This window comes from Sorex araneus, chromosome 1 (assembly GCF_027595985.1).
Source record: "Sorex araneus isolate mSorAra2 chromosome 1, mSorAra2.pri, whole genome shotgun sequence".
Classification (NCBI taxonomy): domain Eukaryota; kingdom Metazoa; phylum Chordata; class Mammalia; order Eulipotyphla; family Soricidae; genus Sorex; species Sorex araneus.
Window position 1 is genome coordinate 397,021,694 of NC_073302.1, and position 27,054 is coordinate 397,048,747.

A 27,054-nucleotide genomic window follows, 5' to 3' on the forward strand; every position below is an offset into this window, starting at 1 on the left:
ATTATTACAGCTTTCTATCAAAATATCTAACAATATTTTTCTTTTATTAGTTAATATAGCTATCTACCTTTTCCAGACTTTAACGTAGGTATTCTTACTTTGGAGACTTCCAATGTTTTTACAATTACAATTTTTTATCATTAAATAGCTCAACTTGTTTCTTTATTTCACTGTAGAAAAAATACTTATTTGTAAGTTGTTTACTATTATTTAATACTTTATTAGAAAAGATTCCCTGTTTTTCCTTAAGACTTTTAATCAAATTAAAGTAATTCATTATCATTTAAAAAATAAATATGTAGAAAACTACCAAAATGCTTTATGGATTTTTATAGATTATTACAATAAATACAAACTCAATGCAATATTTGTTCATTACAGTTTCTATTGAAACCAGTTTGCAAAAGTAGTTATGTAATGAACATTACTTCCCAAGTTACTATTTCATGACATAACTAATAGCTTAGCTTGGCCATATTGGTAGTATCTGCAGTATTTGTCTAAAGTGAAAATCGATACTAGAAATCAGTACTGTTTGTTTATATGCTTGATGGTTTTCAGAATGCCAGTTTATCAAGAAATCACCACATACATAATAGAAAGCATATCATATTAAATGTGCTAATATTACAGTATTATTTACAAAGCTGCAAAATTAAGAAGTAATCAGATCATTAAGTAAAGGAACAAATGATATAAGTAAGGATTTAAAGATTGTGAATATACTGGGACCGTGTAAGTTTTCTATAACTATTACCATGTCATGAACTCTATGGTTTAGTTACACTATAGGAATTGAGATTCATTTTTAAGAATGGGTGTGATACGAGCATAATATTATTCTTATTTTTAAGAGCAAAAGCAAACAATAACTGCCGGATTAGTTTGACAAATATATTAGAATAATTTGAATATAAAATCGCATGCCCTTATTTGTATTTGTACCATTGAAATAAGTAGATGCTACAAATAATGATAATTTAAAGATAATTTTAATGAAGTGTACTCTGATAAATTAATTATGTTCTTGCTCTTTGTTGCCTGTTTGACTGTTTTTAAACTACATAAATTTAAATTTGAAAAATTAAGCATGAAACAAACTCACTCAAAAGTGATCATGGGACTAAGCCTAATATTACCTTTGTGATTTCACGAGCTTAAAAGACTATTTCAAAATTGTCCTTTTCTCTTTTATTTAGTCATTTTTGACTTGAAATTTGTTTAAGTGGGAAATTATTCAAATCTATACACATGTGGTTTAATATACTTTTATTTTATAATTATATTATTTTTCCAAAGTTTTGCAAAGTTGCTAATTAAGACCTTTCTCTCAGGACAGCTACTGTTGTTAGAGTTTAAGTTTTGTATAACCAAAACCATATTTATTATTTATAGTATTTAACTTTACTTCATGGATTTTAGAAACATAGATCTCTAGTAAAGCACTTGATGATATTAAAACCTGTATGCTTTATTGATTCCCTCATATTTTTATTTTGAAACGTTAGATATTTTGAGGAGTAACATAAATGTTTCTGAAGTCATTTATCTTCTACCAGACATAAGTAACATATGTTCTGTATCTAGGGTTTTTAACTTTTATGATCTTTTATTTTAAAAATTGCTGTTGAAGACATTGAACCTAGTAAGTCCTCCACGGATTTATATTATTTCCTGTAGAAAAAAATATACATATATGAATAGAGAGAAGTTGATAAATGTGATATGCGTTTGTGATTATGCAGTAAAATTTCTCCATTTATATAGAAATTCAGGCAGATTTAGCAATTAATTTGATCATTTCCCAGAGATATCTTGATCTTCATTTCTGAATGTAAAAGCTATATAACTCAGACTTTATTCACTTCCATTTTAAAACACAGATGACAATTGGTTGACTGTAGAATTTTTAAACTACCCTTTTTCCCTCACCACAATAAAACTTTAAAGCTATTTAGAGATAGTTCAACAAATCTAGTGAGTTTTCTGCCATTTATAGACTGCAATAAACTTCATATTCATTATGGTCTTACATATTAAAATACTTTCAGCACTATTAGCAGATTCTGTGTTGATTTTTAGGAGAACGTTGTGAAATGTCCTCTAGCTTTTCAGTCTCATGCAGTTAAACATATTGAACAATCATTGTCACTCTGTCACTGTCATCCTGTTGCTCATAGATTTGCTTGAGCGGGCACCAGTAGTAACGTCTCCATTGTGAGACTTGTTGTTACTGTTTTTGGCATATCGAATACACCACAGGTAGCTTGCCAGGCTCTGCCATGCTGGCGAGATACTCTCTCGGCATCTTGCTGGGCTCTCGGAGAGGGGTGGAGGAATCGAACCCAGGTTGGTCGAGTGCAAGACAAACACCCTACCCGCTGTGCTGTCTATCGCTCCAGCCCATTGAACAATCATGTAGCAGTATTCTGAAAGCATATTTCGGAACAGTACTTATAAAATGTTTAACTAAATGAAATGGGGTAAATACCAGTATGCAAAAATCTCCAGTATACACTATGATTCTCTGCTTCAGTGATTTGTTTAAAAATGTTGGGATTGGGGTTGGGGGGTGGTGTTGGACCACACACCTGGTGGCTTAGTGTTTTCTCCTGGCTAGCTCAGGGATCACTTGTGGCGGTTCTTGGGTGACCATATGCAGTGCCAGCAACAAACTGGGTTCAGCCGTTATAAGGCAGGCACCTTACTCCCATTCTACATTTCTGGCCTAGGAAATAATTATTTCAGCCTTTGGGGGAAAAATGTATTTTTGGCTACGGGGTGCATGGAGTGCCTGAACCTGAGTTTAGACTCAAGGACCCTGGAGGAAGGGAGCAAAAATCATGGCATCAGCTTCTCTCCTCTTCAATAAGGTTGCTGATGCGGAGTAAAAAAAAAAAAAAAAGTATTTCTAAATTGGATTATTTATCTTATTAGAGGATGTAAGAGAATGTTGTATTTCACAATGCAGAGAATCAGCAAAATTTAATTTACATAATCAGTAGGCTCTCCTCCGTTTGTTTTACAACAATCTTAATATTAGCTTATATACTGTTCACTAAAGAACAATACAATTAGAGTGATTTCCTCAACCAATCTTTTAGTTTTACAAGCCCACAATTGTTTTTGTTTTTTTTAATCTCAGGCAATAGAGGTTTCAAGGATCCTAATCTTACAAATCTTAAAATGTATTATCATGAATCTTAGTATTCTTATACAATTACTGAAGAATGACCTTTTGCTTTCTGTAACTGTCCCTTTTAATGCACAAAACTGGTCTTTGTTATAATAGAGAAACACGAAGATAAAAGATCTGGTGACTTAAACTACAAGTGTAAATTTCTAAAGTGCTATTTCTCACTTTTTATTTTGGATGATAGTTTTAACAGTATTACACCAACACTGCTGTGCCAACAAAATGCTTATAATTTTTGAGTTTCAAATGGCATCTAATATTATCTATCATTCTTGCATTTAGTATTATTTCTCTTTAAGCTAATTTCCACTAAAATTAATCTTGAATGTGTGGATGTTGAGTTTTTTTAGTACTGTTAAAAATCTATCCTTAGGCCAATTGTTGCAAGCCGTATTTATGCTAAAGTGCCATTACCCTGTTCAGAATAATTGACACCTTTACTAATGGTCTTAAAAAATTAGATGCTTCCTCTCTGATAAATTTTCTTTGCTTTAGGCTATATTTTAAGTGATGAGACCTATTCGATATCATTACATTTGTATTAAGTTTTAAATTTATTACTTTCTTTAAAAATCATAATTTCTTTTTAAGTAACTTTATATGAGCTTTTTACATCTAAGTATCAACCATCTCCTAGACTATTGATGAGCTCATAATACAGTTTTTAGTATCTCCTGATAAGCACAGACATTTTTTCTCTGATAAAAACCTGGTTCATCTGCTCTTCGTATTCTATCCACATGGGAGTTTTCTGTTGAATCCTATAAAATAAAGCTCTTCTTCTGCATCTCAGTCCTTATTTAGCACAGTGCTAAGTAAAACAGCTCCAATAAAAATAGTTAGCAATGAGTTATAAAGAATTAGCTTTGAATTATGAAGTTCACATATGATGGGGTTGCATAAAGTCAATAAATGATACTTGGAGTCACAATATCATTATAAATCATTAACTATTATTTATTGCTGTGTAAAAATAAGATAGCACCATTATTTGGTAAATAACTTTATTTTCAGAAATGAAAAAAATGAAAAACACTTTCTCTATCTTTACAACTTTGAGTTAATGGCTCAAATGTTTACATAAAGTTACATTTCTTTTTTTAGTGTAGTATTGTTCTTTTGTATTTGAATTTAAATTAGGTCTCAGAAGGGGAATTGGGTGATTTTATTTTCTGATGTGGAAGAACCTTCAAACTTGAAAGTTGCAGCAGCATCTCCCTCTGTTGGCTGAGGCAAGAAGGGGATTTTTCTTTAAATGTTTCTCCTTTATTGTCCCTGGCAAAACATCCTGCTTGTTCTTTGAGAGAGAGTGAAGGACAGAAAACAGAGGAGTTTTCAATTAGAAGTTAAAAGCTTCACTTGCAACATCAAGAACAAGATTGTAGTGTTTACTGTCTGGTAGCTCTATTTCTGATTCATTTTTACTTGGTCGTGTGTTTTTATCAAATTCTTAAAATAGAAATAATTCACTGATTGCATTTTTCCAAAGGAAGTTTGATGTTTACTAATTCATTAAATGTGGACATGATTTCCTTTAGCCTGAGTTCTTCCCCAATCAGGAAAATTGCACTCAAATTTCACACAGCTTGTTCTCGATTTTCATCTGATTTCTTTTGATGCTCAGTTCTGTTACACCTTCTATATGAAAGGAGTGAGGCAAAAGGTATTGGCTAATTATTTGTAATTTTATATATGTATATATAACTAACATTTTATCAGGGACTGGCCTGTACATTTTTACAGATGAACATTTAAATATTTGTTCAAATGATGTGTCCTCTAGTGCAGAGCAAAATAAAAAACCTATAGAGATTAAATATTTAAAAAGCTGTATACCTATCATAATGTTCAGTCTGAACATGTTTTTCATACTTATCTCATAAATTTAGGAGGAATAAATACCTATAAATCAATTAAGTCTCTTATAATCACCTTTTCTCTTCCAAATATCTATTCTTTGAATTTCTCTACCGTTTTATGGGAATATTGATGAACTTTATAAGATTTTTTTCTAGTTTTTGCAATTTTGCAATTTGATAATTTACTAAACATTTACTTTGCATTTTTTAGGGGATTGCATAAATTTTTACCTTTTGAAGGTATTTGTTTTGTTTTTCTCTGTATTTTGTTTTTTTGCCACACCTGGTGGTATTCAAGGCTTATTCCTGACTTTGTGCTCAGGGATCATTCCTTTTGGTGCTCAGGGGACAATATGCTGTCCTGGGGATCTGCCAGCATGTGGCAGTGTGTAAGGCAAACAAACATCTTACTAAATTGTACTATTTCTCTAGCCCTTGTAAAATTCATATAAGGTGTTATTTTATTTCTAATTCATTTATTTTAATTATGAAGAAAGCTATCATTGCATGTCTCTGCTATTTAATTTAAACACTTAATTATCTGTATTTTTTCAAACAGTGCTATAATTTATGGAGTAGTCTTTTATACATCTGCAGGCAGTTCTCTTACAAGTTAAAGTCTGTTATTCTATCTTGTTAAGTATGAAAACATTGTGTGGGTTCTTCAAATGTAGTTCAGTTTTCCAAATTATTCTTCAGAGTGTTATACTAATTTTGCCTTACTGGGTAGTAAATTTGTGTACATTTCTCTCCATATCTCTGTTCCTCTTTATATCCTTTGTCAAATATAATATGAAATGAGTGTATCTTATGTGGATCCAAATAATTATGTGATTGCTATTTTTATCTTCCATCAATAGAATTGGGCCTGATTATTTCCTATAAATCTTGTTAATTTTTTTTGTTTGTGATTTGCCAGTTTGCTTTTTTCTCATTCTGTAACTGCTTGTGTGTGTATTATAAATTGATTTTTTGGAAGTTTTTATATATTATGGGTATAATACTCTCATCAATTTTTTTGAAACTTTCAGTGTATGACTTGCTTTTATAATTTCTGTCATTACACAAGTTGAATTTTCAATATAATCAAAGTATCCATTTCCCACTAAGATTTATAAGTATTTTATATTATTCAGAAAATTCCACTGGTCTTAAAGATAGTATTCTGTATTTTTTCTAGAATTATAAAATTGTACCTCCAATAGAATATCCATGTAGACATAGATAGATAGTTGTTGTTCTTGTCTTTGCCTTCATGTATTTCTCCTGGGGTAGAATTTTAGGGTTTTTTTTCCACTTTAATATAGATGTACCATTTGTTTACTTTAAAAAAGTTTTTGTTTTGTTTGGGGCCCTTACCTGACAGTGCTTAGAACTTCTTCTTGATTCTGTACTCAGGGATCACTCCCAGAAGACTTGGGGGGCTGTAGAGGATGTCAAGGATCAGCCCTAGGTCAGCTTCTATTAAGACAAGCCCCTTCCCTGTTGTACTGTCTCTCTGGCCCCACTGATATACTATGTATCATTTATTACATAGTATATCAGTACTCCTACTGATTTTCTATACATCATTTGTCACATACTCATTTTTATGTGTGTGTGAATCTTCAGTGAGTTATATCTTCTATTGTACATGTCTCTATTTCTACATTAATGTTTTAATTGTTATAGCTTTATATTAAGACTTAAGTATGGCATCTGAATCCTACCATATTGTTGTTCTCAGTATTGTTTTGAAACAATTATTGGCATTTGACTTTGCATTAAATTCTAGATTAAGTTTGTCAATTTCAGGAAAATATTTCTAATGTTCAAACTGACCGTATAGATGAACTCAGTAAAAACTAGATCTCTTTACACTGAATCATTTCTGACAATTGTTAAACTTCCAGTAAGTTTTCATTATTTAATATTAAATAAAAATGCTAGGAGAACTGCAGAAAAGGTAGGGAATAGCAAAAAATTAAACTTTGTTGAGGCATAAAATACCAAATTTAGCCTCTTATATTCATTCACTGTATCAATGTATCACTGTCATCCCATTTCTCATCGATTTGCTCAAGCAGGCACCAGTACTGTCTCTATTGTGAGACTTGTTGTTACTGTTTTTGGCATATTCAATATGCCACGGTTAGCTTGCCAGGCTCTGCCGTGCGGGCGGGATACTCTCAGTAACTTGCCAGGCTCTCCAAGAGGGCCAGAGGAATTGAACCTGGGTCAGCAGCGTGCAAGGCAAATGCCCTACCCACTGTGCTGTCGCTCCAGCCCATTATATGCATTATTATTTTTTCTTTTTTTTATTGGGGGAGGTGGTGGACAACACCTGGGGATGCTTAGGAACTACTCCTGACTCTGCATGCAGGGATTGCTCCTACCAAGTTTGGGAGATCACAGGAAGCGCCGGGGATTAAAACTGGGTTGGCTGTATACAAGTGCCCTTCCTACTCTACTATCACAAGTCCAAATTACGATTTCTAAGCTTTATTAATTATTCCATTTTCTTTCTTTTTGGGTCACACTCGGCAATCCACAGGGGTTACTCCTGGTTCTGCACTTCGCTGGGAATCACACCCAGGTTCTCACATGCAAGGCCAACACCCTACCCACTGTGCTATCACTCCAGCCTCAATCAGTGTTTTCCTTGGTCTTATTGTTCCCATACTATATTTCTGCTGTTTTATAATGCATTGTCAACAGAACTATGAAATACGTTGCTGGCATTTTAAAATTTCTACTTTTTCACAGGAATGCAATGAATACATAGAAACTAAACATCCTTTAGTCAATAAAATTATTAGCTTGTAGGTTGCCTGACTACATGTCTATCTAATATTTTGAAGATGACTTGTATCTATGTTAAGTTTTGATATTCTAAATAAAATTTGTTTAGAATATTTTCAGTAAGCTGTTTGGAGCTAAGACAGGAATATAGACTTTAATTTTAGATGTGACTTTCAAAACATTCCTAATGATCAGTGAGAACATAAAATAGGAGAGCAGAACATTAATATCAATTATATTAGCAATAGCTTGTAAAATTAGATAGGATGTAATTAGTGTCTCCCAAGGCATTAGACTTTAACAAAACTAAGTTAGTCATTACCCATTACTGTGCTATTCTGTGAGGAAATATGCATAGTATTCTGGGTGAAAGCGTGATGTGCCATAAATTCTTCTGCATGAATATTTTTTTAAATTCTTAGTTTCCAGTTATTTCAATGTAGGAGATGTTGATAGCTAGGTAGATCTTTGCAAAGGTGATTGGTTTGCAAAGGTCAGGGTTTCTGGCAAGAAAGTGCTGTTGGATTTATGGTTGAGAAGAGCAATTGTAATGACAGTGAAGATAGATGTTTTAAAGTGGTAGTTCTTATTTTAGAAGTTGGTCTCTGGAGTTTTCTGTCCTGAAGATGTCTATGGTAGAAGAGCTAATTCCAATAGTATTGTTAGATGACACTTTCCTGTGTGACTTAGGGGAGAATGTTCCTAGGCAAGAAAGCCTCTATTTCTGCTTATGCTTTTTTGGCATATGTTACAGATGGCATGGCAGTGATCAAGGTTGGAGATCAAGAAATACACCACACAGATGAGTGAGCTTCCTTGTTCTTGTTCCAGGGGGATTACAAGGTATGGATTGGTCATTAGCATGAGATTTCTCAAAATACCTCCAACCTGGTATGTCAGGTACATATGACACAAGAACACAATACTTGTCAATCAATACACAATATTTACAATATTTTATAATGTATTTTTAGGAAACAGTCTTATGAGAAAATATAAATCTGGGTACACAGACTGGTAACTTACAGGACATTGATTTTTAGGATGCAGTATCATATTTACCTTTTAAGGATATTAACAATTAGCTATATTGCCAGCAGTGATATCTCTTCCTTTGTTATTTTGTTTTGCAATTTGTCAGAGAAAAATTGTTTGAGTCAAAATATTTCTAGTAAAGACATTAAGAAAACAAAATATTGCCACATTTCAAAGATAGACTACTCTAACACCTAATTCAACCACTTTTACCAACAAGAGTAGCATACTTTGAAATATTTATGTGTGTTGAGGTGAATTGCTTCTTAGTGAACAATTGTCTCTGTACTGAAAATTCAGAATCTGCCAATCAGTATGCCATAGAACAGATTACATTTTGAGTGGTTATTTTGAAAAGCAATGATGCTGACATGTTTCTTTATATCCACGCCAACTTTTTTTTTAAACCAACCAGCACATTAGCATTTACCATCTATAGGGAGAAAGTTTTCAGAGTCTAACAGATTGGGGTTTAAATTCAGCTCTGTACTTACTATCTTCAAAAATTGTTTGTCATCTAGTACCTTGTTCTCAGGAGACTGGAATAGAAAATTGGAAATTGTTAGCAAATATAAAAATAATGCATCAGAAGCATATGATATATAGAGTTTGGCATAGGGCTTCATGAAAATAGTGAAAAGACTGCACTTTCTTTCATATGGAGGTCTGTATTATGCTGTTTTGTTCCATATCTATGTGTGCTTTGATAATTGACCATGTCATAGCTCAGCTCTTAACTGCAAGAATATAGATTTTCTCTAATAGATAAAGGCACGAAAAGTTGGAGTCAAAAAGATTGAATTGTGCTTTCTTTATGATGTAATTCAAGTTACTTATGTTTCCTGAGTCTCAATTTATCTTGGCTGCATAATTAAGAAGTCAAGTCCTATCTCACTGAGTTAGCAATGAGCATCAAAAGAAGCTTGTATATTTTACAAACTCTTTAAATTCCAAAGTGTAGATCAGGTATCACGATCACGATTACAAAATCCCGTTGATCATCAAGTGGCTCGAGTGGTCTCATTAACCTCTACATTCATCCTATCCCTGAGATCTTACAAGCCTCTCTCTTCTCGGTCCTCCCAATGATACCACGTTGGAGGCTCTTTCAGGGTCAGGGAAATGAGATTCAGCTGGTTTCCTGGCTTTGGCGTTTAGATACACTATGGGAAGCTTGCGAGGCTGTCCCATGTGGGCAGGAAGCTCTCAGTAGCTTGCAAGTTTCTCTCAGAGGGAAAGGTAGTTTATAAGATATCGCATGGCTACTTTGCGGCCGCGCGATTCTGGGAGCTTGCTTTTAAGTCTCTGGATGTTGGCTGTTGATGGGATTACACACACCTGCATTCTTCTGCCGGTACCTTCATGCGTGAAGCCTGTCTGAACGTGTGGAGAGGGGTCTCGAGCAGATTAGGTATAGAACCATTTAATTAAGGACAGAATAATCTTTCATAGATCACTATATAATAGTGATCTTATAAAGATGCTGCCTGTAAGGAAACATTGAACTTTGAGAAGTATCTAAAGGATTGTCACTTTAAAGGGTGATCAGTGGAACTTATGTGGTGCTTGAGATGGAACATGGGTCAGCCACAGGTAAGAGAAGTACCTTATCCCTGAACTCACATTCCTCCTCAGAACAAGTAATTTCTTAAGTAAACATTTTCTTCCTGTACACGTATTGAAACTGGGATCGCATTTAAAATCTTCATGCCTTCTTAATTTTTCTGTGACTATAAACATAATTAAAAAAATGAAAATTCTTTGAGTTTTTGGGGGGCACATGAGGAGTACACTCAGTTGTGCTCACATGTTTACTCCTGACTCTGCACTCATGCGTTATTACTGGCAGTGTTCAGAGGGCCATATGAGGTTCTGGGGATCAAACGTAGGTTGGATGTTTGCAAAGCAAATAGCCTAAATGCTGTACTATTGCTCTACCCCTAAAAATGAAAGTTTAATCCATTTCCAGACTATTAAACCACAATTTTAATTAATCTTCTTTAAATGGCTTCTCTTGTTTTCTTTTTTACCAACAACTTACTGACCAGTATGCCCTGTGGTCTGGTAAAGATCCATGGATATATGTAAAATGAATATATGTTTCTGTGACTTTTGGGGGTTTGTCCCTGAAAATAGATGGTCCGTCCCATCTTAATGAACAGAATTGTGGTTTTAGTATTAGATATCTGGCCTCAGTCTAGACCAATCTTTCTTTTCTTTGAGTACCTGGGTACTGTTGTGGTACTTGAGCACACGATTCCAGTATTACATATATATTTGCCAGCAGTTGCACACTTGATGACTTGGATGCATGCAGTTGGTTGCAAATGTGCAAGAGATTACTGACTTCATTATTGTGAATCCATGATCCTGGTTGACTATACTGCTGGTATTAGACCCACGTGGAGCAGGGCCAGGAATTGAATTTACATTTTCATGCTTTCAAGGAAAGCTCATATTTTCATGCTTTCAGATCAGCCATGGAACTAACCCTGGATTGTCCTAAATCACTTTTCCACCACTAAGCAACAGAGTATGAGAGTTATTATTTCTCCACCTCCTCATCACTACTTTCTATCTTGTCATTTTTTTTTCTTAAGTCATCCTGTTAAGAGTGAGTTGATATCTTATTGTAGTTTTAATTTTTATGTCCTTGACGGTTGGTGACACTGAACAATCTTTCATAAGTTCTATTCTCATCCAAAATTCCAGCATAAATCCCCACCAAGGTAACTAGAGAAATGTGACATGACTTATTTTCTAAGAGTGGTGTGTATAAACTAAAACAAAAACAAAATAAAAGGAGGAGGTGAGAGCTGTAGTACAGCAGGTAGGGGCACTCCATATGATCTGCTGAGTCCACCAGAAGTGATCCCTGACTGCAATGTCACCCCTGGGAACTGCCAGTTGTGGCCCACAAAACAAAACTAAAACAAGAAAAGAAAGAATAGAGGGCTGGAGAAGTAGTGTAGGGCTTACAAGGTCATCTTACATTCAGCCGGCATGGGCCCAATATTTAACATTGCATATGGTCTCCAAGTACTTCTGGGAGAGATCCCTGACAACAGAGCTAAGAGTAAATCCTGAGCACCACTGCATGGTGCTCGGGGAAAAAGAAAAGAAAGTCATTCAACTATTTTCTATCCTATTATCAACATGTACATTCTCTAAAATTCTATATCCTATAGCTTTATGTTTGTTCAATAATAAATTTAATCTGTATACCCAAATCATCAACTAATACTTTCATACATACAGCTAGCTGGCATTATAAATAATGTATGGGGGTTTGTACTATTTTTTAATGTGTGAGTGTTGTTTATATTCAGGTAGGTGAGGGCATAGGCTCATTTGATATGTTTAGTGAGTTTTCCTGCAAACTGGAACTTGGTTTGTCCTGAGAGATTGATAGTATTATTATTTCTTTCCTACCTTTAACTCCCTGTGTGATATTTAAAAATTCACACCTCTTCATGTTTCACCTTTCTGGAGTGGGGCTGGAGTGATATGATAGTACAGTGGGTAGTATTGTCTTTGCATACAGTTAACTTGGGTTCAATCCCTTGCATCCAGCATGTTTCCCCAAGCACTGCTAGGAGTAACTCCTGAGTGCAAAACCAGGAATAACCCCTGAACGTTGCTGGGTGTGATCCCCTCAAAAAAGAAAACATGTTTCACCTTTCTAATATCAATTATAATGAGCTCAAACTGTAGGTTCCATAAGGGCTTTGCTTGGTTTATCACAGGAGTTTATACGTATGAATCAAATGAATTTTCTTTATGTAATTCTCATTGAATAATATTTTTACAGTTACCACTACTGCTGTAAGAATGAAATAATCAATTTCATTTGCTATACAATTCTCTTTTTTTATGATTGCAGCTAAATGTATATTAAATCTATAAATATCAAAGTCACTGATTCTAAAAGATTTCAATATACTCAGACTTAGAAAAGAAGTATGAATAGGGCCTGGGAGATATCTCAGAGATATTTCACATGCTCATATGTGGGAAGCCTGGAACCATATGGTTTTCCAAGTATATCTGGGAGCAAATCCTTAGCCATGTCATGGAGTAGCTCCTGAGCACTGCTTGAGTGGCCCAAATACAAAACAAGAATAAAAGTGTGGTTAAATGATCATTTCAATAATATTTATTTGTGGTCTTTTTCCTGTTCGAACTGTAGAGTTTCAAATATGTAAACTAACTTTATATTCTAACATATACAAAACAAGCCATAATTTACTGACTTTTAATTTCTTGCTCTTCAATGAAAAGTGTGAGTAAAATAAGAAATATGGAAAGTAAGTAACTCAAGATCACACCACAAATTTATGACGATTTCAAATATGGAATTTATATATATTATACATATGCATATACACTTATATACATATATTTTATATATATATTTCAAGCTGTGTAACATTTCTCTAAAGAACTCTTGTTAATAGTTCTGGCCAAGGATGAAAATTGAGCATATTGTCATATTACATATTTTCTAACAATCTATTTTATTTATAATAAGTTGATGTTTATTCAATATAAACTATACAATAATTTAAAGAAAAAAAAATATATTACCTAGATCTCTTATGTGAGTTTATTTGATACTCCCAAGATTTGGAAGAATATTCAGTTCTAAAATTTACATTAAATAACAGAATGAGTTTAATTATATTTTCCTAATCCTACAAAAAGAGGAAATGGTCACTTATTATGTAATTTTAAATGTATATTTTAATGGAATAAAATATTGCTATTTTTGATTGAAAGCAACTTTAGTGTAATAGCATTAACACTGAGTACCTTCCTTGACATGTAAACTTAGAGGCAAACTTCAGTTAAGATACTCTAACATCTTATTTCATCAATGTAGGAACAAGCTTAGAACAAGTCCCAGAGAGGTTAACTTAATAGAGTGATACCATAGGGGTCCAAGGGAGCCAAAATGAATCATGGTAACTGTCACTAAGGTCAGTAAGATGTAATGTGGGAAATGAAAATATAAAAATTAATGACAATATTCATATGCTTGAGTGTTCTGTAAATATAGGAGTAAAGGCTTAGGTCATTTAAAACAATATGGAAACTGAATTATGATGAAATATTTGTTGAATTCTCCATATAACTTGCAGTGCAAAAATTGAGTTCACATTCAGTTGTAAGCATGCAGTTCTCTTTTATCATTCTGTCATAGTTTTAGTATTCGCGAGTCATGAAGTGGAAATAGGGGTGAGAAAGATTTTAGGGATTAATGCGCTTGCCTTGCCAACCCTGGCTCAATCCCCAGCACTGTATTGGTTCCTCCTGAGACCTACCAGGGATGAGCACTATGCACTGGGCCAGAGTAAACTGTGAGCACTGCAAGGTGTGGTCAAACAAAGCAGAACAAATAATAGAGTGGGAAAAAAAAACCTAAAATAATAATTTGCCAAGTATAATTCCCCTTGAGGAAGCTAAAAATGATGCATTTACCAGCTTGCTGCAGCTTATTCAGACAAACAAAAGTAAATGTGAACACGGTATGGTTATGAAGAAGAGAAAGTATCAAAGGTGAACTACCAAAACATGCTTGTGAATAAAAATATTTTCTGGTTGGATATTATATTATTGAAAATTGATCTCAAGTTTCTAATGAGAGGTGGACAAACTTTATTTTTAATAATAAATACCAGAAACACAAATATTTGAAAAGATATTAGAATTATCAGGTAAAAATAAATAAATTTCTTTATAATCATTTAACAATTCAGACTCCATTTTCAATAAAATGTAATTCTGGCCTTTTCCTCTAGAGCATGTCTATCAAATACAAGTTCTTAAGCTGAAAATTCTGTCATCACTGTTGTAAATTCGGTAAAAATCAAATTCCCTTCGCTAGGGAGAGAGATTTTTTTTAATTTATTATTTTTTTATTAGTGAGTCACCGTGAGGGTAACAGTTACAGATTTACATATTTTCGTGCTTGTGTTTCAGTCATACAATGCTTGAGTACCCATCCCTCCACCCAGTGCCCATTCTCCACCACGGATGATCCCAGTATCCCTCCCACCCCCCATCCCATCCCCCTCACCCCACCCCGCCTCTGTAGCAGGGCATTCCCTTTTGTACTCTTGGGAGAGAGAACTTTCTAGTCAGTCATATAATCAAAGTATCTATCATCAGTACAGTCTCAAACATAATAATTATATTTTCATATATTTCTATTTTTTATTAAATCACCATGAAATACAATTACAAAGCATTTATAATTCAGTTTTAGTCATACAATATTCCAACAGCCATCCCTCCACCAGTGTACATTCCCCACCACCAATATCACTCATATACCTTCTCTCACGCCAGCCCCCCAGCCTACCTCTACAGCAGGCAGTTTTCTTCTTTGTATGTCTCTCTCTTTCTCTTTCTGTCTAGCTGTCTGTCTCTGTCTCTCTATCTCTGTCTCTGTCTCTCTCTGTCACTCTCTGTCTCTCAGTCTCTCTCTGTCTCTGTCTCTCTATTTCTCTCTGTCTCTGTCTCTCTCTGTCTCTCTCTCTCTCTCTGTCTCTATCTCTCTCCCCCTCTCTGTTTTTCTGGGCATTATGGTTTGCAGTACGGCTGTTGAGAGACCAGCATGTTTAGTCCTTTACCCGCTTACAGCACAAATCTCCCATCCAGAGCCATCTCTTCCAACCATCACTGTCATAATGGTCCCTTCTCTATCCCAACTGCCCTCTTCCTCAGCCATTGACGCAGGCTTCCAACCATGGACCCTTTATCCTGGCCATTGTTTCAGTTGTGTTTCAGACTAAGACTATCCTTGGGTGTTAGTCTCATACGATGTTGTTTTTTTTTTTCTTATATCCCTCAAATGAACGCAGTCATTCTGTGTCTGTCCTTCTCCTTCTGACTTACTTCACTCAGCATGATACTATTTATGTCCAAACATTTAAAAGTAAAATTCATGACTTCAATTTTTCTAATAGCTGTATAGTATTCCATTGTGCAGATGCACCATAATTTCTTTACCCAGTCATCTATTTCTGGGCTCTTGGGATGTTTCCAGATTCTGGTTATTGAACATTGCTGCAATGAACATACAAGTGCAGATGTCATTTCTGCTGTGCATTTTTGCATCCTGACAATATATTCTCAGAAGTGGTATTCTTGGGTCATATAGAAGCTCAATTTCTAGTTTTTTGTGGAAATCCCATATTGTTTTCCAAAAACGCTGGACAAGTTGACTTTCCATAAACAATGAATAAGAGTCCCCTTTTCTTACTGCATCCATGACAACACTGGTTGTTCTTATTCTTTTTGATGTGTGCCAGCCTCTGTAGTGATACCTCATTGTTGTTTTGATTTGCGTCATTTTTAATATTGTAAATATAAAAATATGGTTTCAGAAAGCTAAAAATTGGTATTATCATTCATGTAATAATATATTCCAGCAGTTATTTCTAAAATAGAGAAGCAGTTGTATTGTGTTAAATATCCTTAGATTCAAATTGAATAAATTACATTGACAAGGTTCTATGAAGCATAATATTTATTTTTTTTAAGGTTTTATTTTTTAAAAGTATTTGTTTTTGGTTTTGTTGCCACTCTTAGTGATACTTAGTGCTTACTCCTAACCCTATGCTCAAGGATCACTCTTGGTGGGATGTGGAGGGGATCATACTTGGGTTGAGTATAATCAAAAGAAGCACCTTACCTGCTGTACTGCCTCTCTAGCCTCTGTATTTGAATGTTTCAATTCATTTCAAAATAGTTTATATAATTTTACAATGAAATATTTTTCAAAAATGCTGTTTGAATTCACCCGATATGTAATTCATAACTCCTGAAGCCCTCTTGGGAATTAATAACTGATTTGTCTATCCACGTGGTTATTTTAGTAAGGTTCTAGTACTCATAAATGCAAGAGAAAATAAGCAAATGAGGTTGTTACTGATGTCATTTTCTAGTAGTCACATATCTTACAGTATTAGATGATCATGATAGGAATCAGGCTTTGGGTAAAAGAATTGGTAAACATTGTGAATAGCAGTTCAGCACCAACTCTACTAGTAAGTTAAAGGGTAGAGAAAAAGTTCAGTTGGCATTATCATGGGACAGAGTAGACCATTTATTTCCTAACTCATCACCTGGGAATACATCTACACAAGGCTCTTGTTATTTGCATGTATTTTTAAGCAATTTTATTAATAATTCAAAATAGTTTATATTTTCAGACGAGAAGCATTTTCTTTCAGTTCAACAATTATGTTTTATAATGTTTGTCTCTTTAAAATGTAAAAAATGAATAAATAAATTCAAGAAAGCATGTAGACTTTAATATATTTCTTTTTTCTAGGATATGGTCCTACAAAGAAAAAGTGGCAATACAATTTCTGGATTGTAATATTATTAATACTTGCCATTCAGTATCAACTGATCATAAATCAATTCCTGACTAAAAATCAAATGTGTTTTTCAATGTGCTTTGTCTGTTTACATGTGCAGTATTTTTCTTTAGTGGTATTATCACTGTCTTTCACATACTTTTTTTTATTTTGTGTGTATAACAGCCTTGGATTGTTGAAATAAGCCTAAGGTCCATCTGAAGATAAAGTGTTCTTGGAGTAAGTTATAGAGAGTCATTGTTGTGTGTGATATTGGTGGTCTCTTTGTAGACTTTTTTTGCCATTTCACAATAGTGTAAAATCATTTCTTTTTTTTACAGGTGGTAAGTAATATGTTTTCCAGTGTTTACTAAAACCACTAACACTAGTCATGAATCAGTCATGCCATGTTTGGAATTTCCCATTCAAGCCAACAATGAGCAGTGAGGAATTTTTGCATTGGCATCTGTGATGCTCATTAAAGAACTAATTGTTGAAAATAATTTCTTTTCATTTAAATTATAACCTCATGTTTACATATAGATTTTTTTTGCAGGTAAATCAGGTATTTGATTATATTCACAAATATTTCAGCACTCAATTAAAATGGTTTCATTTGATTTACATCTAGTTTTTCGTTGATAGTAGAGAGTAGGGCTCTATGTTTCATGCCAAGTATATGCCCCTAAATTATTTTAACAGCTCGTCTAAAGGACTAACTGTAAGGCAAAAACCAAATAAAAATGTTAAAGTATTAATTATGTCACTACATTTTTGTATGGAAAATACCTTTGTAGGAGGAAAAGAAACATGAAATACTCTGTACCCCGTATGGTCGCATAATTTACAGGACTCAGAGTGCAATGAATAAGGACTTCAGAAAAAATATTCTTCAGAAAAATGTTAGTAAAGAAATTCAAGATGGCTGAAGCAATGCATTAAACAAAGCATGGCACTGTATAACACAGGGACTCACACTGCTTTACCAGTCACATCCCAAGAAGCCATCCTCCCTGTGATACTTCTGTTTCTTTTGATTGACTGCTGTGAAGAAAAAGGGACAGAATGGAAATCAGTCTTGTCTGAGCAGAGTTGAAGTCACAACTGTTTTTTAAGAGGAGCCTCACAGTCAAATGCAAATCTCTTTTTTTATACTATTCCCCTTTCACTATAAAATATGAAAGTTTTATGTGCTTTTCCAATGGAAACATGTTATTGTTGATTTCCTGCACAAAATTTATCTAAGCAATGTACAGTCAATGTTATTATCTTTATGGAAGTGTAAAGAAAATGCATGTGTTTGATTTACTTAGTAGATTTTTCCAAAGCAATGTTTAGGTGTTGTGTTAAATATATTTTACCTTGTTTCAGGTAAGTTGATGAGATTGAACTATGTATGGTTTGGGTTTTAATGTTCCAGAGAACTCTGAACTAATGTTCTCTGATATGGTGTGCTGAGTTGGTTTATAAATTCAATGCATTGTCTTCTATGCCCTATGAACCTGGATTAGAAGTCGCAGACCTTTTTTAAATTTTTTATATGAATTTGTTTTTTTAGGAATGCAAGTATTGGAATGGAATGGAATTCCTTTAACTTCTAAGACATATGAAGAAGTTCAGAGTATCATTAATCAACAAAGTGGGGAAGCAGAAATATGTGTAAGACTGTGAGTTTTTCCCCATCTTTTTGTTTCCATTTTTTGGCTATTCATGGCTCTTTTAATTTTTAAAATTGTTAAGGTGGAACCTTTGCCAGTCAGCAAGATTTTCTGTAATTAGGAAACAAAGTGAATACAAGGTTTATAGATTTCTTGTGTTCAGAATCAAAGTCTTAATAAATCATAGAATTCAGCTAATTTTGTTTACAATTATGTCAATGAATCTCCCCTTTCATGCTCCTATTGAAACATGCTTCATCTAAATGAAAGCTTAAACCCATTTAGATTCCATGGAATTTTATTGTATCTCAAAATGAACTTACATTTACTCCATAAAGATTTCACCTTAAATAATCATTGTTATCAGCTCTAACTTTTAACAGCATTGCAAATATGTATTTGATTAGAAGGATGAGCATGCTTTAAAATTGCTTTATGTCATTAACCACTTCTCATTTACCTACTTAAAAAATATTCAGGCTAGTTGGAAAAAAAAGGCTCTTTGTCCCAGCTTCCTCAAATTGTTTCTTAATTTTTTCTTTACATTTTTAGGGACCTTAGTATGCTATCAGATTCTGAAAATCCCCAGCATTTGGAACTGCATGAACCACCCAAAGCTGGTAAGTATAAAAGAATTTTCTTTCAACGGAGGGGAAAATTTCTGTATAGGTTAGATGTAGATGTGGAAGTAGTTGTGGAACAGATGTAATTGCACATGAATAGATAGTGATAGGGTAAAAATAAAGTTGCAGATAAATTTTTGTAATTGCAAACAGATTCTAAAGAACATGACTCTATTTTTAGGATTCTAGAGAAATATAGTAAATGCTAACACATTAGAGGAACTAATATGAAAGTCTTACTGTGAGCTGACATTTTGCAATGGTGGTAGGTGGGGGACCTTCCAAGTGGTGTTCACTAGGTGAGTGGTCCATTGCTAGGGCCCAAGGATGATGTGCTACTTATGCTCAGTAGTGCTGGGGATTACCTAGACTACCCAGGTTTTGTGCAGAGCGCATCCAGGGTCATAAACTGAGAGCTCAGGTCATCCAGGATTCTACTCAGCTGCGTTTAGGGCTAAAGGATTGAATTGGAACTGGCTGCATACGATGCATATACCCTAGGCCCAGATTATCTCTCTGTCCAAAGCTCACTTTTTTATTATTAAAAAAATTATCTTATAAAAGTAATCCGTGAAACTGTTAATTTTAGGTGCTACATAATTTTCAGATAGTATCGTCTTCTTTTGCAAATAACTGGAATTTAGAACCTTTGTTCCTGAATCTTTTGATTTGTTTATGGTAAATCACATAAATTTTTATAAGTATTCGATGAAAATTATATCAATTCTTAGATATCAAGGGTAGTCTATTATGTTAGGTCAATTACAATATTAAAAGTATCACAAAGCTGAGAAAATAGTACAAAGGGCTGGGACACATGCGTGGTTCCATCTTCAGCACGGCCTGCTTCCCAGAGTCCTACTGTGAGTATTACCTGACTTCAAACTGGGAGTTTCCTCTGTGCACTGCCAGATGTAGCAAAAGATCAACAAACAGACAACACCCAATTTTAATTGAAATTAAGATATCATGTATTCCTTTATTCAACAAATGTTATCGAGCACATCTTATACATATGCTATAGAAACATAGCCAGGACAGAATTCTGGCTATACCATATGCTGGTAGAAACTTTCAGACATCTGGAAATATACTCTTTGGTATTTCCCTTTGAGAAAGATATTTAAGATGTAGGAATTAAATAATAGGTTATTGTGCAAATTAAATGTGAGTGAAGTAAATCCAGATTTTTTTTTATTTCTTTTGTATAACATTTCTTTTATACAAAGAAACTACATTTCTTTGTATAACACTAATGCATTTTTAAAGATGTATTAGGGACCTTAATTCAACATTACTCTCTGTTCTCTGAACCTTAGAAGGTTTAGAAACTTCTTGAAAATGAATGTCACCTAAAGTTAGAGGTGTTCTCAAGGATTCAATGTCATTAGCCAAGCAAACAGAAGCAAAGATAAATGTAATTATACCAAATTAAGAATTTATGAGGGCTACAGCCATAGTACAGCAGATAACATGCTTTCCTTGCATGTGGCTTTCCTTGGCACCACATATGGTCCCCAGAGCCCCACTGGGAGTGGTTCTTGAGCATTGCTATGCGGTGCAGCTCAAAGAAAAAAGAAGAAAGGGAAGGGAGAAAAGAAGCTTTTCCAACATAAAAGAAATAGTAACCAAAATAAAAAGACATCCCATGGACTGGGAGAAAATATTTGCCTACTACTAATCTTATAGAAGATATATAAAACACTAACAGATGTTATAGCAACAGAACTTTGCAAGTAAAAGCAGCCAATCACATTCCAAAATGGTGAAAAGATGAACATAAGTTTCTTAAAGAAGATATCAAGGGGCTAAGACTTAAAAAAATTGCTCTGCATCACTTATCATAAAGAAAATGCAAATCAAAACATCAGTGAACTATCATCTCCCACCAGTTAGATTGGCATGCACCAAAAAGAATAAAATAATCAATGTGGCTATATATGTGTGAAAAGGGGACCCTCATTCACTGCTGGTGGGATATTAATTAGTCTAGCTTTTTTGGAAAACAATGCGGATAGTTAAACAACTAGGAATTGAGCTTCCATGTGACCCAGCAGTTCTACTTTTTTGCATTTACTTGAAGGGCATAAAAACTCTACTCAAAAAAGATTTTGGCGCTCCTGTGTTCATTACAGCAATAATCTGGAAACAACCAAGTGTCCAAGAACCAACAACTGAATAAAGAAATTGTGGGACATGTACATACAACGAAATACCATTTGGGATCTATTTTGGTGTTTGTTTCATTTTTATTTAATATACTTTAGGCACTCTGGTTTATTATGCTGTTAATTTTAGGGTTTCATGTATAACACATTACAGCCTACACCATCCACCAAATACTAGTTCTCAGTTCCTTTTGCCTTTGGGCATTTGTTATACCATACTTTACTGGAGCGATAGCACAGCGGGTAGGGCGTTTGCGTTGCACTCAACAGACCCAGGTTCAATTCTTCAGCCCCCTCTCAGAGAGCCCAGCAAGCTACTGAGAGTATTTCACCCACATGGCAGAGCCTGGCAAGCTACATGGCGTATCCGATATGCCAAAAATAGTAACAAGTCTCACAATGAATACGTTACTGGTGCCTGCTCGAACAAATTGATGAGCAATGGGATGACAGTGCTACAGTGATACTTTATTTATATTCCACATATGAGAAAGATCATTCTGGGTCTGTCCCTGTCCTTCTTGCTAAGGTCACTCAACATGATACTCTTCAAATTCATGCACATAGCCACAAATTGCATGATTTCATCATTTCTTATAGCTGAGTAGTATCCAATCATGTATATATATACATATATGTATAAATATGTGTATATATATGCCTATATATACATGATAGTAAATATACCACAGGGAATATTAAGGGGGCTGCTAGCATGGGGAGAGGGATAATGGGACATCAGTGAAGGGAAGTGGTCACTTTGCCGGAAGGATGGTGCAGTAATGTGCTATATATGAAACCAAATCAATAGCACTATTGTAAGCCATAGTGCCTAAAATAAAATTTAAATTTAAAAACACTAATAAAAAATTTTTTAAAAAATATATCAAGATGCAATTTTGTTTGCTTATATTTAACACTTCAACTTGTTTTTAAAAATAATAATTCATAATTCTAGAAGTAGATTCCTTAGTAATCAGTACCTATGAAACAGAAATACGTAAAAACTTTTGTCTCTTTCTTTCTTTTTTTTTTCCTACAGTGGACAAAGCAAAATCCCCTGGGGTTGATCCTAAGCAGTTAGCTGCAGAGCTCCAGAAGGTCTCTCTGCAGCAGTCACCGCTAGTCAGGTCTTCAGTGGTTGAAAAGGGATCACATGGTCATTCAGGCCCGACCTCGGCAGGATCCAGTTCTGTTCCAAGCCCTGGTCAACCAGGGTCTCCTTCAGTGAGCAAAAAGAAACACAGCAGCAAGGTGAGAAGTTTCCCTGGGACTGAGTTGCTGATTGTCAGGCTCTTTAATCAGACTAGGGGTTAAGCAGGCAAATATTTCCTAGTTTTTCTTGTAACTTCTCCTTTCTTAATCCTAAACTGAAAATGGTTTTTTTTTTCACTTCCAAGTAAAAGATTTATTGATATCTATAGATGATTTATTGCTACACCATAGTTATGTTCGTTGAGATTCTGAGAAACATGCAAAATATAGATGATGATTCATATTCCTTGCTTCTTTTTTTGTGTTTTTGCCTATCTTTGAGCCTTTTTGTGTCTAGAACATTAGTTTGGCTTCTTTTGAAAAAAACAAGCTATATGTTATGTGGTTTTTTTATAATGTAAACTAGAAAATGGATGCAGCCATAAAGAGAATTTACAATTTAAATCAATAAAAAAAGTGAAGCCAATAACATTGTCATTTTGAATTTTATCCCAAATTCCAAACTAATTAATTTCTGTCGGTGAAAATATTTAAACCAATTTTCTAGTATTGTTATTTAAAAGTAACTGCCAATTTAAAAGAGAACATAGAATTAATATTTAACCTTATGAAAGCTGATTAAAATATAGACAATTTTGTCATTTTTTTCTCATAGATTTGACTCACTCCTCAAGATTGAAAAAGATACTGGAAAAATTATTCTTTTGTTTAAAGCTTGATAAAGGTTTTTATTTCTGTGGGGCAATATATGGAAGAGGTTTTCCTTAGATAAAATAATTAGATTCCAGAACACAAAACTTCCTCTACTTAGTATAAAAGAATGTCAGATGTCACTAAAATTCCCTTTTGCTTATAAAGAATAAAATATCCTTAATACCTGATGATACAATAACTTGTTTCAACTGAATATGAATATATAAATATGAAGTCTATATTACAAAATAATTTCAAGGTTAGTTAGCCTAACTTCTGAATAAATTCACATAACTGTAGTTTACCTTGTGCAATTAATTTTGAAGAATTGCTTTCTGGAATCTATTACAATGTCAAAAAACAATTTTGTCGCATAAAAATAATTTGTAAATCAGTCAACTAAAATATTAACATGGTTTATTTATTAACAATAAATAAATTCTTGATTTGGTTTTAGGTCCTTACATGCTATATAATTGTAGTACTGTAGCACTGTCATCCCATTGTTCATCGATTTGCTCAAGCGGGCACCAGTAACGTCTCCATTGTGAGACTTGTTACTGTTTTTGGCATATCATATATGCCACGAGTAGCTTGCCAGGCTCTGCCGTGCAGGCGGAATATTCTTGGTAGCTTGCTGGGCTCTCCGAGGGGGATGGGGGAATTGAACCTGGATCAGCCACGTGCACGGCAAATGCCCTACCCACTGTGCTGTCACTCCATTCCTGCTATACAATCGCTATACAATTATAATATGAAAATATTTGAAGACAATTTCTTCTTAAGTTTGGCCATATCTCATGAAATAATGTTTATATTTTTTATGTTTTTGGTTTTTATACATTTAATGTAGTTATTCAATCACTATTAGCAATATGATAAAGGACAAGACTAAAATAAATCCAGTAAAGTCGTTGGCCTCAAATATATAACTGAAGGATTTTTAATTTGTAGAAAACTTTTTTCATATTAATTATAAGATACACTTCTTAGATGCATTTTAATTTTGTTCTTAAGCTCTCTTGGGACCAGTGTCAACCACTAAGTATCTTTAAGCATCATTTATATGCTACTTATTTTTGTTTAGTTTTTAGCTCAGAGCTGTCACCTCAGTTACAAAATGGTATTTCTCATTATGTTTTTAAAATCTTCACAAGAAGATCTAATACAAAAGTCTGCATGTAGCATTTCCAAACATGCTCACTGTTATTGTTTCATGATCTTTATGGTTTTGTCCACCAGTGAATTGACACCATCCCCCCCCCAGAAAATTAAGCATAGTTTTAAAAGTATCATGGCCTCTTTGTTTTGTCTTGGGGGCACATCCAACAGTGCCCATGGCTTACTCCTGTCTCTGTATTCAGCATCACTCCTGTTAGGGCTTGTGGACCATATAGAGTGCCAGGAATAGAACCTGGCTCAGCTGCATGCAAGGCAAATGCTGGCCCACTGTACTGTTACCAGTTTAGTGAAAGGAAAAGGGAAATGGCATTCCAATAGCAAGTCCATCATAAAAAATTCTCCATAAATAAAAAATTGATGCATAGAACATAGGTGTACAAAAGATATCATTGTGAGACATGAAGGAAAAGCCCAAGTGTGTGTGAATTGTATGATACTAATTGCTATTCCTTACTACCGCACTTCAGTTGACCAGGTATTTAGAGATAGTGATAAATCTTGAGCAAAATAAAAAATAAATGTGACAGAAAGCCTTCTTCATGAAATAATTGCATATATAAAAGTCAGAAATTATTCTGTCTTTTTTCTGGTTCTCCCAAAGTGCCAGATGTATGTATTCTTAAAATGGTTTATATATCTTAACGTAGTTACTTGTTTGCTTTGTTTGTCTACTTACAAGCCAAAACTATTCCTTAATTTCTATATAGTCCCCGGAATACATCGTAGATCGACTTGCACAGAAAAGAAACTAATAATAAATATTAAGAGGTCAAACAGAAGTTGATTTTAAATGCAGTTGCAATGGTAAAAATCTGTGAATGGTCTATTCATTATTGTAATACACTGTTTTAATATTACAGCCTACTGATGCAGCAAAGGTTGTTTCTCATCCAATTACTGGAGAAATTCAGGTATGAAAGTTCATAATCTTTTTAAATCATATGATCTTTTGACCTTCTTCCTCAATGATTACTGGATTTGTTCATATAATATGTGTTTATTTCCTACTTGACAATATATTGATTTACAAACAAAAATCTAGTTTTACACAATAGTAATGCAATTTGTACGTAATGAAATCTAGTTAAAATCTATAGGGTCTATATTCTTAAATGTGCCTGATATATTAGCAGTATCAATAGGAGAGACTGTACTAGAAACAAAGTTTCCTCTTTAAGAAGACTTCCATCAGCCTAATTCTGTCTGATTGCTGTCTGTCAAATAAATTGCTTAAGATTCTTCTAGAGCAATGCTTTTCCAGTTATTACCAAAGATACTGGAGGTAATACCAATTTGTAATGTATAGAATTACGGTATTAGATTGTACTGAGGAAAATAGGAAAAATGTACAAGTCTGTTTTATTAGTTCTGTGTGAAAGGTCTGGGGACACGTTTGTGGAAAGGAAGAAGCAAGAGTCCAAGAGGAAAATCTGGCAGAAATGAGGTTTATTGAAAAGAGAACACTCCAGGGAAGATCTCACAAGCTTCTGATGGAGATGGGATAGCTTGTATTTTAGGGTGGATTTATATTTTAATAAAGGAGGCCTGAGGTGGGGGGTGTTTGACAAGCGCCACGGTCAGGTAGGTTTTGTTGTGGGTTTCAGGGATTCTGTAGAGGAGAAACTCCTGAGTGATGGTTTTCTGGAACTGCATCAATGCAGATTTATGTCTTCTTCAACCAAACTGTGTGTAGATCTTTGTGTTTGTATTTTAACTCGTACAGTGGATAATGTTGGAAAAGTTTTAAAGATATCAAAAGGTAATGGGGCAGTCAAAAATATTGCAGAAAAGAATAATGCAGTATGAAATAACAGCAATAGTAAGATACTACATTTTCGAAAAGGGAACGAGAACAGTAAATCTTAGTTGGATTTCCAATACATTTTAGGACTGGAGTACAGAGGTTTTTACCGTGCATGTCACCTGAGTTTCACCCCCAGCACAACAGGGTGAAAAACAAATCCAGTATGTTTTAGAGTTTTTATGAAAGTTTTTATGAAAGATTTCACAAGGGATAACAGATCTGAACTCCCTTGAAGATAAGTGTAGGGATAAGTGTAGTGTGTTTTGAAGAAGAAATAGTACAATGTCTGTTACTACTGCTGGAGAGTAGCAAAACGAAGACAGTGGCTTTGGTGCAACCAAATACTCCTGTAGGGAGAAGTATAAAGTCTGCATTTAAGGGAACCAGAACACAAGTTTGAGAGTGTTAGCCCCTATATAGCAGGGTCATCTGTAAATATTTTTGATTAAGAAAGATGCTAGTTGAAAGCAA

The 27,054-nt window shown here is 34.1% G+C and overlaps 1 protein-coding gene across 6 annotated transcripts in view; it reads left to right on the forward strand.

Moving 5' to 3' along the window:
• Window positions 1–27,054, forward strand: part of PCLO (piccolo presynaptic cytomatrix protein) — a 365,554-nt gene that overhangs the window by 248,366 nt on the left and 90,134 nt on the right. For 5 of the 6 annotated variants that reach the window (XR_008628418.1, XM_055124435.1, XM_055124440.1 and 2 more), the window contains exons 11-14: window positions 18,799–18,907; window positions 19,451–19,518; window positions 22,732–22,943; window positions 25,640–25,690. Coding sequence is in view for 5 of the 6 variants with exons in the window: in XM_055124435.1 (XP_054980410.1) it covers window positions 18,799–18,907; window positions 19,451–19,518; window positions 22,732–22,943; window positions 25,640–25,690 (440 nt within the window). In the remaining variant the exon portion in view is untranslated. Of the gene's footprint in view, window positions 1–8,590; window positions 8,680–18,798; window positions 18,908–19,450; window positions 19,519–22,731; window positions 22,944–25,639; window positions 25,691–27,054 lie in introns of those variants that run through there. The other variant, XM_055124466.1, reaches the window with a different exon arrangement.